We start from the raw sequence: 15,801 nt of genomic DNA, 5'->3' as shown, positions 1-15,801 counted from the left end.
AGAATATGATTATGCTGTAATATTGCACATATCCATTTCTTACTTTTCTGTATCAACAAAAGACCATCATAGCACCTTGGTGAAACATCCTTCTGCACTGATGTATTATTTGTCCTGAGCCCTTGCACGTGCTCTAACTTAAACAACTGCAATATAGGTGCCACCAGTTTTCTTTCTGTGCTGAATAAAATTAAAAAGACAAAGCACTTGCCCTCTCTTGAGCAGCTACTTCTCTCAACACACAAGAAAAAGGTAATTCAGTTCATACAGTTTTAATAGAAGTGAATTACCAAACAAGTTTTCCCTCCAAATATGAGATACGGAGATCAAATAAGAGGGAATCCACAAGTAATTTGCAAGTACTGTACCGCCCTCTGCAGTCAATGGGCAAGTTCTGCAAAATGAACCTGAGCACATTCCTTGCAAAGATCAATTTAAAATCCTCTACAAGAAAAAACCCAGCAGAACTAACTTTTTTTATGATAATGACTTTTTTCTTGGAATCATAGGAAAATGCAGAAATTTTTAGTTCTTGATATAAATGCTCCCCCTGTCAAGGATGTGGAAAAGTATGTTCTGCTGCTCCTTCACAAGGGTCAGATTCCTCAATGATACTTCTAGCATTTACTCTCTTGGAATGTGACAGAAGTTTGCCGTAGCTTTTTCATATTTTTTTCTGGTTTCTTCTAATAAATATCCAAAATAAACCATGCTTTTTAAAGGTTACATTAGCTGATCCATCAATGACAGAGAAGTGTATTGTACAGTTCAGGTATTGCACTGACATTTATGCACTGCATTTAACACAACTTTTAACTTTAACAGGACATTTTTATGTCACTGTACTAGTTTCACCGTGACTGAATGCCAGGTGCCCTCTAAAGTCGATTTTCTATCACTCCCTCTATTGAACAGGACAGGGGAGAAAAAACACAACAGGTCAAGATGAGAGCAGGAAGATCATTCACCTATTACCGTCATGGGCAAAACAGACTTGCCTCGGAGAAATAGACCAAATCCTTTACCAAGGAACTCAGAGTACGATAATGGGAAATAACACCAAATCTTTAAAATGCAGTATTTGCACACTGTTGCAAACGAAAGTTAATTCACATTATGGCCACCTTAATTCTTTGCTTTCTTGACCTGTGACAGGACTCCAGGTAACAGCATGAACCTGAATCAGGGGAGGTTTAGGTCAGATATCAAGAAAAGGTTTTCCACCCCGAGGGTGGTTGGGCACTGGAAAAAGCTCCCCAGGGAAGTGGTCACAGCACCGATCTGAGTTCATAAAGCATTTGGACAATGCTCTGGGGCACATGGTGGGACTCTTGGGGTGTCCTGTGCAGTGCCCAGAGTTGGACTAAGTGATGCTCATGAGTCACTTCCACCTCAGCAGATTCTATAATTCTCTTACGAACACTGATTGTGCTGCATGGCAAAACTGCTTTCTATCCAAGCACCTTCATTCCAACTTAACTTATAACAGTTTGGGTTTTTTTCCCTTGGATCCACGAACAGAATCTTTTTAAGCAAATACCAGATTTTACAGTATTTTTATTCTCTTAAAAGAAAAACCTTTGTACATTATGAATAGCATATCGCCACTAAAATGCACACAAATGCAATGAAGGCAAATTAACAACCTTTTAAAACAAGATTAAACTTCTGAAAACCCACCCTTTTGCTCTCAGCAGACGGCTGAAAGACTCGTATCACGAAAGTTCAAGGGAAAGTATTAACAGCATTTCATGGTTTCACAGAACAAGACTGGTTTGGGTGGGAAGGCACATTAGACATCACCTGCTTCTCACCTGATGCCATGTGCACGGACGCCATTCACTAGACCAGGTAGCTCAGGACCCCGTACAGACCAACCTCAACCACCTTCCTTTCACCATCACCCCCGAGCCCCGCTGAAAGCGGTACAGAAGGGCTCAGAGGCCCCGCTGGAAAGGGGAGCGGCAGCCGGGGCGGGTCACTGGGGCTGCCCTCCCTCCCTCCCTCCCTGCCTGCCCGCGGCCGCGTTCCCCCGGTGACGCGCCGCCCGCCGCCCCCTTGCTGCTGAGGGCCCGCGCGGTGTCCCCGGGCCGGGCCGGGCCGGGCCGCACACGGGCCCGCAGCGAGACCCCGCCCCAGGGAAGGGCAGGAGGAACCCGCCTGTGTCCGCCTGAGCCCGCACGCAGCCCCCACGCTGCTCACCCGCCCCAGCGGGGCCCCGGGCAGCCGCCCTCTGAGACCCTCGTCAGCCCCAGACGTCGGATCCGGGACCGGCTCCCTGGGAATACCAGGAGACTTTAAGGCGAGGGTCTGAGCAGCCACGAGGAGTGAGGAAAAGCATCTCCCAGCCGCGCCAGGACCCGCACCGAGCACAGGACCACGGGGGAAGCGTCGGCCGGACCCGTGCAGCAGGACAAGCACGGTGTCGGTCACAGAGCCCGGTTCAACACCTCGGCCACCCACGGGCAGCAGCGCACCAGCTGCAGGTGCCACAACTAAGCACCAGCCGGAAACAAGGCTCCCGAGGCACCGGCGACAAGGCACAGCATGGATCAGTCACCGGGATTAGACCCTTCACGGGAACCAAAAAGTGCCGATCCACAAGATGCCTATGAACGTGGCCACGGCCCTTACCAGCCACACGAACCGGGTTATGGTCTTGACCAGCCTGGATACAGCCCATATGAGGATGAGATTCCCGATCCCCAAGCTCGGATGCTGGCAATCAAGAATGCAAAAGCATATTTACTGAAGACCAGCACGAAATCTGGCCTGAATTTGTAAGTCTGAAAAAAGGATCACAATCAAATAGGGTAGAAAGTATGAGTGGAGAGAAAGGTAAAAGAACAAAGGGAGGTACCCTATTGAATGGGATCATGTTACACATGTAATATTTCATCACTAGTGATATTTGTATGTGTCCAACATTTTTCAGAACCAAAATTCCCAATGGAATTTTGTAAAGAGTTCAAAAAGAAATTGATATGATAGAGAGTAAGTTTAAATTCAGATTCAGCTCATAGATGGATGGGGTATATACTAGAAATGGGAGATGGGAATGCTCTTAACTATAATCAGACTAGTTTTAACTCTTAATTTGCCTTAACGTTCCATGTTCCCCTTTCTTCTAACTATTCCAATGATTTCTCCGAAGATCCAGATGGTTAGCCTTTACTTTTTTTACTAAAATCATAATATTCTAAGACTTTTGTACAGTAAGCCAACAATATTTACATTTATATGACAGATATGATAATTTTGCTAATACACTAACAAAGATCTTAGATGAACAGCCCACAAATACAGTAGACATAATTGAGAATATCAGCAAGGATGTAAAATGGGCTCAGTTTCGGAAAAAAGTGGACACTCTTCGAGACGAACATCTGATTCCTCCAACATTTGAAGCTGCAGAAAAGTTTAAAGCTTTGTTCATCAAGGAAGGTGGAGAAGAAGAACGTGAAGAAGTAGGAGAAGAGATGGTGAGTTATTATCGGAGTGAAACAGGTACCAAATATACCAGGGAAGGAGTGGGTGGATGGTGGGAAGGGAAAGGAGAAAGGGAGAAAGTTGTGGTCTGTTCTGAAGTGCTGCCTCTCGTGACCACACAAATAATTGCAGTCACAGCACCGTACTCTCTTCACAGCTGAGCTCCTCCCGCGTCTAGTTCTGAAGGAAAAAATCCCATCTGGTTACTTAGTTGAGATGTTTTTTCCTGCAGTAAATCTAATATCCTGAGCCTTTCTAATCAGGGATGTTCTAGAGATGATAAACAGAAAATAAGGTTTATAACGTCTCCTGTATGCCGGTTCAACACGGAATATTGCATCCAAGTTTATTTTCTTTATACAAAAGGGATGTTTCCTTGCTGAAGTGACCACAATTTTTGATGCCATTTAGACAATATTGTGCACAGCTGCTACTGTAAATAGCAAAATGCAGCATTTTGTGATTCTTCCAGCTCTTGGTGTGGTTCCAGTCTGTCCTTCTCCAACTGAAACAAAATATGGTTTTAATGAAGAACTAATACAATTGAAAAACCACTTCTTAAAACAGGATTTTTCATTATTCAGTTGCTTATATGAAGAAGTATTTTTACCCACGGAAAAGTGAGAATTCTTGTAATGAGAAATATAAGAATATAAATGAGATTTATAATAGGCAAGGGAAATCATTCAACAAGATGTTGATTTTCATATGAAGTTAACCAGTATATATTCAAATTAATTACCACTGCAGAGTACAAATACCAACCACAGAAGAGATAGTCCTTCATCTTTTCCATAGCTTGTTGTATATCTTACATTAACAGTATAGGATGAAATGGAAATGGAAAAAAAATAGGGTATTTCAGAAAGGAATTCTGATTTTTTCATACTCCTGTCAATCTTGCTTTGATATAAGAAAACCTGTCAGATCCGAAGAAATTCCATATGAAACCATCACTGATTCTTCCAAATTCCCTACCCTGTCATGTCCAACTTCTAGTAACTGTGTTATACGATCACCTACCTCCCATTAAATGAGAGATAGGTGGTAGAGCAATGGGAAATACTTAATTATTAGCCTAATTCTGCTTTCACCAAAGCCAGGTGGAGTCTTACAATGCACTTTGATAAGAGCAGGGGCAATATTTTAAAACTGCAGGGAGCTCTGTGCCAAGCAACATTCATCCCAGAGAAATGTTGTTGGTCCGGTGCCTAAATATATAAAATCTGTATTATGTACAACACAAGGCAACACAGTGTCACTTTTGCAAGCATCAAGGCCTCTTAGCTGACATGTCCTAGCACTGAATCCCTTGTGGATCTTGTGTAAGAATGCTGACTTTCCTTATTTTGCAGTAATTAGGAGTTTGAATTTTGAAATCCTTTGTTCTAAGAGCTGCAGTTCATCTGTGTTCTCTTCTTTACCACTAAAAGACTTTTAATTTTTCTAAATGATAGTAAAAAAACTAGTGAATTAATGTCTGCAAAGCACTTTGAGAAAATGAGTGACATGACAGTAAAGTGAAGTATAATGTTCAGTAGATAACATGTTCAATTTTTAAAATAGATAATTATCCTATTCTTCAGCTCTAACTCTGAATCTTCTTTTCTAGGTAGAGCCCGCCCTACCAAATGTGATGGAAACAGCCTTTTATTTTGAACAGGCTGGAATTGGCCTGAACAAAGATGAATGCTATTACATATTCCTTGCCCTTAAAAACCTAATTCATGTTCAGCCAATCCAGACCTGCCGCTTCTGGGGCAAAATTTTGGGCCTGGAAATGAACTATATTATAGCTGAAGTACAGTTACGGGAAGGGGAAGAGGAGGAAGAAACAGGAGAGGAAGGAGAGGGAACTACTGCGGAAGGAGAGAAAGAGACAGGTGAGGCTGAAGAAGATAAGCAGAAAGAAAAAGAAGCTGAACCACCAAAGTCCACCTATAAACCCCCACCTGAGATCCCAAAAGAAGCAAATGGGACCGGGACTAATAAATATGTCTACTTTGTCTGTAACGAGCCAGGCAAACCCTGGGTGAAGTTGCCTCCAGTGACACCAGCTCAGATTGTCTGTGCCAGGAAGATCAAGAAGTTCTTCACTGGTTGGCTGGATGCTCCTGTCGTGAGCTTTCCTCCTTTTCCTGGAAATGAGGCCAATTACCTGCGCGCACAGATAGCTCGAATCTCAGCAGGAACCCCTGTCTCCCCCACTGGATTTTACCAGTTTGCAGATGAGGAAGAAGAAGAAGAAGAAGGAGCAAATACTTATGAGGAAAACCCCGAGTTTGAACCTCCTCCTGTGGCTGAGATGGTGGAGTCCCTCGCCGCGTGGGCACACCATGCCAAGGGCATTCCACAGCAGGTGTGTGCCAGCACAGCTCACCTGGACCCTGGATACCACTCACACTGAGTGCTTGTAGGGTCACAGGATGTGAATGACACTCAACACCTGCACATGCAAACTAGTCACAGAAATGCTATTGGATTGAAAGATGTTTATATAGAAAATACATTTTATATTGTATATAATACCAAAATATCTTACACATAAAGAATGTATTTTATATGGCATATAATATATAAATATCTTGCACATATTTACATGTACCATCTATTTGTATGTATGTGTATATATATGTGTGTAGATATAGATATAGACATATATAGAGAGACAGAGACGGAGACGGAGACGGAGACGGAGACGGAGACAGAGACAGAGACAGAGACAGAGACAGAGACAGAGATAGAGATAGAGATATTTAGGAACCCTCTAGGTTTAGTTTTTCCAGTGATGTGTTCTTGAGATTGAAACCTATCTTTAAATAACAGTATGGAGCTATGCCCTGATCGATAACAATCATTTCTTGCAATCTTCTGTATTAGGTTTTCTGCTTTGAGAACCTTATTTGACAAAAATGTTTAAAATTCTCTTTTCTTGGGTAGGATGCTAAAAAGCAGATCACTTATGGTTGTAAGCTAAATGGAACTTACTGGGTGTTTTCTTCTGGTTAATTTTTTGCTTTATACTTTCTGCTGTGAAACATTCAAATGAAAAACTTAAAAACATGTTCTATCAGACCAGTGCTAGAAAGAGCTATTACTAATTTGGTTTTCATTGCTGGATGGTTTGATGGCCAGTCTACCAATTCAAGAATGCTGGTGTAAAATAAAAGCGAATTATAAGAAATAGGGTTTAAACTTACTACCAGCAAACCAATAGTTGTAAAAAATAAAGTTTATATGCATTAGAATCTTAAGAACATTCTGTTACGTTTCTCTGACTGGTAGCCAAATAACAAGGCAGATTTAAAAAAAAAAGGGATAAGTCCATAGTTTGCAGTAAGTGGTAATCTAGCGAGATATAAACCAAACTGGCCAGGAACTGAAGAATACAAAATGACAAAAAAGCTGATGACAGAGGTATAAAGTTATTCTCAAACAGTAATCTGAAAGGAATGAGGGGAACATTCTGCCAAGAGGATACAATATTCTGTTAACAATATACCAATTATGGAATATGTATTTTTCTTCTCCCCATCCCTTAAGTGAGTGTGTGTCTGAGCCAATTGTTTTAACTAGTTTTAACTTGCATTCTTGCAATGACTACATGTATTTATTGCTTTCCCACGTCAATTACAGGGTCGCTGTGTTTGGGTTAATCCTTCTCAAAAACCAGAGGAAAATGAAGAAGATGATGAAGAGGAGGAAGAGGAGGAGGGGGAGGAGCAACAGGAAGAAAGAGGACCACCGCTTCTTACTCTGATCTCTGAAGATGAAGGTTTTGATAGAGAGTCACTAGGAATGTTGTCACTTAGTAGTAAATATTTGAAATTACAGAACTCTGACTTCTTGGAGCAATGTACTTTGTTTACATGGTTTGAAAACAGTGCCTACACTTACTGTTTCTGACTTCTGGCTCCTTCTGTCGTGCAACTTAATATAAACCTTGCTTGAATTCTGTGCAAGTCTTGTAGCTCAGTCTTAAATATTTTGTAGAGGCTCATCAAGTCCATTTATTCATAGACAGTGTGTATTTGGCTGTCTCCAGGCATGAAAGACATCCCTGCTTGGACAGCTCAGGCTTCTACAAACCTGATCCCAGAATATTCTGTTGCAATCCTGTAGTCTAACCGATGGCCTGGAGCTTATGCCTTTGCATCTGGCAGGTGAGAGTCCACCTGACATGGTTACAACACTGACTCTAGTGCTACACACGGGTGCCTCTCTAATGCAGGCAGAGTTACTTTATTATTAATTCATTGACTGAATTCTAGCTATTCCAGAGAATGATGGAGAAGGCCACTTAAATGTGCATAGCAACAGTAAATATGTATTTGACTGAAAACAAATAATCATTGGAAAGGCTAGCATAAAGTTAATGGATATAAACACCATGTTAGTATTTGAGCACAGTCCTTGATTTAAGGCACATATTCTTGTGTCTGTGGGACTTTTTACAAAACCAGCTACATTCTGTGGTTCTAATGTTCGTTTGTTTCCACTACACGTGGTTATTACTTCCGTGTATATTTCCACTACGCAGTCATTCCACTACACTGTACCACAGTGAAGTGCAGTGACACTTCATCTTTTTGAATAGATGTATCAATAACCATTAGAGCAGTTAAAAAGAAGTGCCATGTTTAAAATTCTTCTGCTCTAGGATATCCGTGACACAATGACTTTTTGTGCAGCAGAGTAAGGATGCCTGAGAGTGTCTCTGCTAATATTTTGTCATGGGATGAATGTGTGATCTTTCATTTCTCTTCCTCAGGAAATTTGAGAACATCTACTTTGGCTGGGGTCACAAATACAGTCCAGAAAGCCACACTCCTGAACTGCCCCCACCAGCACAAGCAGAATTCCCCAGAGGGCCAGAAATCACTGAGACAGTAGACACCACTGTGGAAGAGGAAATAGCTTTCAAGACTGCACAGGAGGAAGCCTTAGCTGAAGCTGAGGAAGAGGAAGATGAGGAAGGGGAGGATGATTAAAATATGGAAGAAAACAGATAGTTTTAAAAGTTTGAACACAAACAGCATTTTCATAACTTAGTCATTTATTTACTGATCTAAAAAAAAATGCATTTGGAGCATGCCTTTTTTAAAGTTATTATTATTTCTGTAGGCTTTTCTTTGCAGCTATCTTCCTCTCCTTCCCCACCCCTCAAACCTACCTGCACGGGCATGAAGACTTTTTCTATGTTTGACTAAACAAACACAGTCTAAACTGATACTGCTTTGAACTAAGAACTACCACCCACCAGATGTTCACACTGTCTTTCTAGCACTCACTTTGATACATATATACATTTTGCTTAAATAATTTTTTTTCAATCCCATGACAGTGTCACTTTTATGTGTAAAAGTGTACTATTCAGATTCAGGAGGCAGCTTATTGAGGTACGGGCTGAGGGCACGGCAGTGATACTGCTCATCACTGGCACTCGGGGCTACACCTCCAATCCCGTGCTCAGTTTGGGCCACTCACTGCAAGAGACGTGGAGATGCTGGAGCACATCCAGAGAAGGGCAATGGAGCTGGGGAAGGGTCTGGAGCACAGGTCCTGTGAGGAACAGCTGAGGGAGCTGGGGCTGTTTATCCTGGAGGAAAGGACGCTCAGAGGGGACCTTATCCATGTCTACAACTCCCTGACAGGACGGTGTAGCCCGGTGGGGTTGGCCAGTTATAAGATGAACAGCCTTAGGTTGCGCCAGGGGAGGTTCACACGGCATATTAGGAAAAAATCCTTAATGGAAAGGGTTGTCAGCCTTGGAACGGCTGCCCAGGGAAGCGGTGCAGTCACCATGCCCGGTGGTGTTTAAAAGACCTGCAGACGCGGACCTGAGGACAGCGTTCGATTCCCGGACCGCTGCCATCCGGGCGCCGCCGGCAGGCGGGCGGGGAAGGTGTCGCTCGGGGCTGCTCATCCGCCTGTTCCTGCCCATGCTTCCCTTGGCCGCCCCCCCACACCTCCCCGCCAGCTTGTGCGAGTGGTGCGCTCCACGCGCGGCGTGCGTCCCTCGCGGGCCGAGAGGGAGCGGCTGCAGGCGCTCCGTGCTCCCGGCGCTCCCGATCTTCCCGGTCCCCGCGGTGCTGTCCCTTGTTCCTGTTCCGCTCCTCCTGGCCCAGGCGGGTATGGCGGACGAGGGCGCCGTCACGGTGTGCGTGCGTGTGCGGCCGCTCAGCGCCAGGTGAGCCGCCGGGCTGGCGGCGGGACGGAGCTCCCTCTGCACGCCCGGGTGCCGCCGTGCCCCCGCGGCTGGGGCAGGGAGGCGAACGGAGGGATCCGGAGCGAGGGGCTGGCGAGAGCCGGGGAAAGGGGATCGCGCTAAGGGGCCGGCGTTTTGGGAGCGGAGTCTTCGCTCCATAAAGGTAACAAAGTGTCTCTTCTTTCAGGGAAAATACCTCAGGACTGCCTTGACAGAGAAGCAGAGTCTTCAGGTATGAGCAAAAATCTTCGCTCTTCTTTCTCCTCTGATGAAAGACACAAAGCATGTTTGACAACAGTTGTAGGTGAGACTTAGCTCTCCACAGTCAATGTATTTGTTTTGTATGGTGTGATATATGTCCTAAAGTTAATTCGTGTTAAGCAATATGATGTTTAATTCATTCAGTGCAGAATGTAATAATACACCATGTAAAATTGATCTACTTTAAGTTTGGTTTAAGGGCAGTAAACCTACAGGTGTGTATAGGGTTAACTGAGACGAAAACTGCACGGAGGGACACTCCTGCCGGGAGTCATTTTGGAAAGGCACAAAGGAACGGAAAAGGGAGATGGGTGCCCTGACGATCGAATGATTGCATCAGATCGATATCTTATCTGTTCCGGCCCGGTGTTAACATTTCCAAGCCTTCTCCGGACACCGAAATCATGACATTGTTCTGCTCTGAGAATCCATTCAACGGACCCCGGACACGAACATGAATATCTAATGAAGCCCACACGAAGCAAGAGTCTTACGGTCTCAGTCCGCTCTCAGCGGAGGACTGTATAAAAATCAGCGGCAGTGGACTCAATTTGTGAACAGAGTGGGTGACAGGCTGACACAGTCAGTTTCCGTGTTCACCCAGTGCCGAAATCCTGGGATTCGATGCTGTCCCTTTTAATTGTGGCTACCAGAGACTGTGTTTGAGTCTCAAAATAAAATTCTAAATTTTGATTTACTGAATTTGGCTTGGCGATTTATTACATATGGCATTCCTAGAGTAAAACACTCCACTTGCCTGTTTAGTGGGCAGTTTCACATTCTACCAATGCAACCTTCAGTGGCAACATTTAGAATCCATATTACGATCCTAGAAATGAAATGTCACTTGTATGTGATGCATTTCTGAAGCACTTTAAATATTTTAAATTTTTTAAACTGAAGCATGAGGTATTTACTCAATGTGATGTATTTGCATGGTACTTTAAAATTCCCAGATTTATATCTGCACAGAAGTCAGCAAAACTTGCTAAAATATGGTTGCATGTAATACACAGAGCAGGACACCAAGTGCTACCCATAGTGCTAGTTGGTCATGTGAACCACCTTAGTGAAAATTAACTTTCCCACTCCTGCTCTTGTCCTGCAAAATCTAGTCGTAGGAAAGATACAAGGGAAACTACCCTTAATTTCATTGCTAAATAACAACCCCTTATTTGTACTAAATATTTCATTTTCAGGCAAAATTAGATAAAGGTGCTGAGGTGTACAAAGAAGAAATTAACCATCTCAAAGCACAGTTGGTAAAACATGATCTGGAAAAAATGAAACAATCCAACTCCTTTGAAGTGAAGTAAGTTCAAATTTTATCTTCTTACAGTTCTAAACTACTTTATTCTTAGCTTCTACTTCCCCCTTTATTTTTCCCACATCATAAGAAGCAAGCGTTCAGCTTGAGGTGTTATAAGTTTTTATGGTAGTTAGAGAAAGTAAAATCTATATGCACCTTGGGTTGTTTACAAAGCTTCTTCTCTGTACACCTACCAAAATTTCTCAACCAACTATGATCAGCCATAAATGAAATAACTGTTCTGATAAAAGAAGGCAAGTGCAAAGCAATAATTGAAAGTATTCTCTGCTTCACGAGAGAGAAGGGATACATCAAAAGTAATTAGTCCAACTTTTGGGTGCACTTCACCTAAAATCTAACTGACAGCCAGGTTTATGTAGTTTTTCTTGTAAAATGTGGGTGTGCCTTGTATTTGATAACTCGTTGGAATTCAACTGAGACTGTAATAACTATTACATTGAGGTTTTCTGATTTTTTTTTTCCCCTCACTTCCTGCCTCATATAGACTTGCTAATTGTAAATCAGAACACCGAGAACAACAGTTAACAAAGCTAAAAGAAGAACTGAGAAGAGCACACCAGGAACAAGATGTTACAGGTAAATTCAAGATAAATAAAAGGGACTCTTTCACGTTAAACATTGAGTTTTGAGGTTATATGGGTAAAGACCAGATTGAAAGGTAGACCTTGTACTCAAAAGGTATGAGGAGAATTGGGTGCACTGGAAGATGAGAAGGAAGTAGATTACATTAGCTGCATATGAACTGCATATGAATCACAGCAGTTCCTGTGTTTTCCTCCAACCACATTTGCCCTTGTGGAGGGATAAGCTGCAGTGGTGGTAGCTCATCTTGCCACCTTTTCCCTGTCATATGAATACCTAGTTCTGATCAAAGCTGTGACATACCTGGAACAATAACTATTCTACCTCTAAATGGCCCAGTGAACAATCTGTCATGTTTCTTAATATCTCCCAGGCAATGTGAATACTGGGAGGTGTGTTTTGTGTAGAAAAAAAGAGTAACTATTGTAATGGCACTTGAAACCCAGTGAGGTTTCACATAAAAGACCACAAGAAGGAATAGGCTAAAACATGTATTGGCTTGGTTTTAAACACTCTCCAAATAATGCATGCACACCTAAGTATAAATCTGTTTTCTAGTGCTGACAGAAGCAGATCCTCAGCAATCCCAAATGCCCCTTACTTGTGGTGGTGGCAGTGGTGTTGTGCAGAGCACACAAATACTTGTTCTAAAATCTGAACAAGCTAAGCTACAGAAAGAGAACTTGCAGTTGAAGAAACAAAATGATCTTCTACTGAGGTAAGTGGACAGCTGACTAGCAACATGTCAAGTCATTTGTTGTATTTATGTACATCATTAGTATTTCTTTCTGGGACACCTATGGAAGTGAGTAACCATTAATTTTAGATTTCACATCATAAACTTATTTAAAGCTAGTTTTATTTATGGCTTAAAAAGTCATAAAGGCCTTTTGAACTTTAAATTGCTTGTTTTCTTAAGAATCTTAAGTGCTGAAAGATACACTTTATAATTGTATGTTGGAAGGAATTTCAGCTTAAAAAAATCCTCTGAAACCAAGATACACAATTATTGTATTACCATGTCTGTGATATGTCATCTGAAAATACAGAAGCTGTCTGTTCTTCAGGGTTTTTTCCTTAAAGAAACTGCTTTAAACTTTTCTTAATTAAATGCTGGGGTTCTTTTCTTTGCAGTGATGAACATGAACTGAAAGAGGAACTCAGGAAATGGAAAGAAAGAGCACTAAAATGGAGAGAATGTTCCTCAAGAGAAGCTACTCAAGAGACAGTACCGAAGTCTCCTAAGAAGGCAGTGTCCTCCTTCTTTAAAGAGCAAATGCCTTCACCCTCCAAAGAAACTGTTTCTCAGGAAATAGTGACTCCGGACCTACCAAGGCCTCTGCCTCTGACTTGTCCAACAAATTTCTTTGATAATTCCATCTTGGGCGTGCTAACAGGTACGTAACATACCAGTAGTGTCCTGTAAGATTTGAAGATGCAAAGTGTAAGGGATGGCCTGAGATCTGAAACTTGCATGATAAGTTTTCCTGAGTGGTTTGTTACCTGACTGTTGAAAAGCTGACCATCTGAGTGGTGAAGCTTCTGTATGTTCTACAGAATCAAAATACCAGAATGAAATCTTCACCCACTGAAGAATATACAAACTTTTTTTCCTTTTTCTGCTGTGGAAATATTGATGAGTGACTTTTAAAAGTGAATCAACAAAATATTGTTATTAGATAGCTGGTGCTCTAAAATGTTTTGCTTTTTAGCTTTACATTGGTTAAGCACAGATTTCTGGGAAAAATATATAAAGTTAATTACTGGTTAACTTTTCTCTGAAGTTTTTTGAGATGGTAAACTTTAGTTTTTGGTGTTGCATCTGCTACTCTGCCTGCCTCCAGCTGCAATAATAGCTGTTTTGATGATAACTTCCATTCCTCAGCCTCACTTCAGATTTCTTATATCTGGCCTGCTGACTTTGAGTGACCTTCTGCCCTCATGTTTCTCACAGCTTTCGGAAGGGCCCAGCAGGCATGTTGAAGAGTAGCCAGTTTTTGGGGTGTTAGTAGCAGATTTCCAGAAAGAACATGACTCATTTCTGGCTTTGTGATGGCCAGCTTGGTAATAGCACAGTGTTCCTCACAACACAAAGCTCCTCAGAGGGAAGTTTTCACAGCTGACATACAAAACACTAATCAAGATTAAATCACTGTATTCCTGCTCCTTGTCTGAGAAACGCTTTAATGTTCTTATGTACAGATCCACGACCTGCAGGCACAGAATCCACAGAAGAACATCTTAAGCGCTTGTTTGGGACTTCAGACAAAGATAAAGCCCCTGATTGTAGCACCCAGTAAAGATGCTCTCTCGTAACCTGCCCTTACAGTAGCTACAGCCAGGAACTGCATATACAAAAAAAAATTGCTTTAGGTTAAAAAACATCAGCCTCTTCCATCTTCTTGGAGTTTCTACTTCCCTCAGCCGGGAAAGCTGGAATACGAGGATTAAAATGGAAAACCAGACATTGCCCCACAACCTGCCAATCTGTTGATGTTCTACTCTGGGGCTTTGATGCGGATTTTTTTGATGACAAAGAGAAGCTAATGTATTGGAGAAAAAAAAAAAAATGGGAGAAGGAATGGATCACATACTAATCTACTGTGAAACTTCTCAGTCTCAAACTACATTCTGTCATTCCTAAAACAGCCCTTTTCTGGAGTGTTGGTACTTTTATCTTCAGAGTGCTGTTGACTTGGCAAGAAATATTCTTTTTGTTTCTTAGTATGTGGTTTTTATACCATGCTTTCTTTAAGCCAACAGAAACTGCATTTTTACCACAATCTTGACCTCTTTGGAAACTGATCACCAAACCAAAGTTAATGATCTTCTGTTTGGAGCACACAATCAAGCGTTCCTCTTAAACCTCTTAAAGGTTTCTGCAGATCACCCAATTATGGTACTGTGAGTAACTTTGAATTTTGCATAATTTTCCAATATACCTGTCTGAAGTTGTGTATGGGATTTTTTTTGATAGTAGGCAATGGACTTAACACTCTTCTGCTTCTCTAGTGAAGGGAAAACAAACGAGATCATTAGAGCAAGATGGACTATTTTATTAACTTACTTATCTCTATTGTGAGACCTACATTTTGTATGTTTTATATAAGAAATTTTAACTTGCCAATAAAATTGTGTTAAATATGTAAAAATGGTTTTGCTGTTTATTGTGCTATGATCCAAGGATGCTGATTACAACATTCAATGGCTAAATTACCATCTACTGGTTACTAATTACCAAATTACTATCTTTATACTAATTTCATAATTTCCATCATTATTATGCTTCTTGTTTCTGTCCTCTATAATCTTCTGTAGCAATTACTTGTGCAGAAGTTTCCTGTTGTGAGATTTTTATTTAATTCTTTGAGTCTGTCAAAAAATGGTTGAAGTCTAAAACATAGATCCTCCTCCCTTTCCTCCCCTCCATGCCCTCCACTGCCAAATAAACAAGAATTGGGCACTCAGAATCTGAGATCAACTCCATCAAGGATGAAATCATCATGAGGTGAGAAAGTCATACCTAAAAAAGATACCTGCATCAAAAGCATCATCCTTATTTTATAGGAATAAATCTCTCAGTAATGCTAGGTCCCCTTTGGGTCACCAAAACTGACCAGCAAGCAGCTACACTGAGATGTTCCTGAGCATTCAGCAGTTACTGGAATTGAGGGAGTCACACAAGGAATATTCACCTGATGGAGGTACTTCTTCAAAAGAACCAACCTCTGAATGGCTGAAAACTGCCAACCACTGTACCTACTAAGAAATTGCAAGGATTTATCTCAATCTCTGGCCTGGAATATGTTTTGGGAAGCTTTTAAAGGCATGAAGAGACAGAAATATACAAGTTATAAAGAACGTTACAGAGTTGGGCACTGCAATGTCTTCTTTCTGACTACAGCCACAGGGATATTTATTTTCTGGCAGG

General features: G+C 41.8%; 2 protein-coding genes across 2 annotated transcripts; both read left to right on the top strand.

The window, feature by feature from the left end:
* The first annotated feature begins 2,215 nt into the window (after nucleotides 1-2,215).
* Nucleotides 2,216-8,480, top strand: LOC120753124 (radial spoke head protein 6 homolog A-like). The gene is given in 6 exon segments (XM_040065066.2): nucleotides 2,216-2,780; nucleotides 3,248-3,482; nucleotides 5,102-5,848; nucleotides 7,126-7,264; nucleotides 7,535-7,652; nucleotides 8,261-8,480. Coding segments are annotated over 6 exon segments (1,692 nt in total). The 5' UTR covers nucleotides 2,216-2,547.
* A 2,674-nt stretch (nucleotides 8,481-11,154) lies between these two features.
* On the top strand, nucleotides 11,155-14,898 carry LOC120753299 (centromere-associated protein E-like). Its single transcript, XM_040065383.2, has 5 exons — nucleotides 11,155-11,270; nucleotides 11,773-11,864; nucleotides 12,429-12,588; nucleotides 13,005-13,267; nucleotides 14,073-14,898. The coding sequence occupies exons 1-5, from the start codon at nucleotides 11,242-11,244 to the stop codon at nucleotides 14,168-14,170; spliced, it is 642 nt and encodes a 213-aa protein (XP_039921317.2). The 5' UTR covers nucleotides 11,155-11,241; the 3' UTR covers nucleotides 14,171-14,898.
* The last annotated feature ends 903 nt before the right edge of the window (nucleotides 14,899-15,801 follow it).

The sequence above is a fragment of the Hirundo rustica genome, chromosome 5 (genome assembly GCF_015227805.2).
Source record: "Hirundo rustica isolate bHirRus1 chromosome 5, bHirRus1.pri.v3, whole genome shotgun sequence".
Classification (NCBI taxonomy): domain Eukaryota; kingdom Metazoa; phylum Chordata; class Aves; order Passeriformes; family Hirundinidae; genus Hirundo; species Hirundo rustica.
The sequence above is the reverse complement of the archived record's forward strand: the minus strand, read 5'-3'. Positions and strand labels throughout refer to the sequence as shown.

What these genes read in the sequence shown, in the direction of transcription:
- LOC120753299 (XM_040065383.2), top strand. Translation starts at nt 11,242, where the DNA reads ATGAAACAATCCAACTCCTTTGAAGTGAA. An exon ending in TCCAACTCCTTTGAAGTGAA is followed by an intron (nt 11,271 to 11,772) that starts GTAAGTTCAAAT and finishes TGCCTCATATAG; the next exon opens with ACTTGCTAATTGTAAATCAG. An exon ending in CCAGGAACAAGATGTTACAG is followed by an intron (nt 11,865 to 12,428) that starts GTAAATTCAAGA and finishes TCTGTTTTCTAG; the next exon opens with TGCTGACAGAAGCAGATCCT.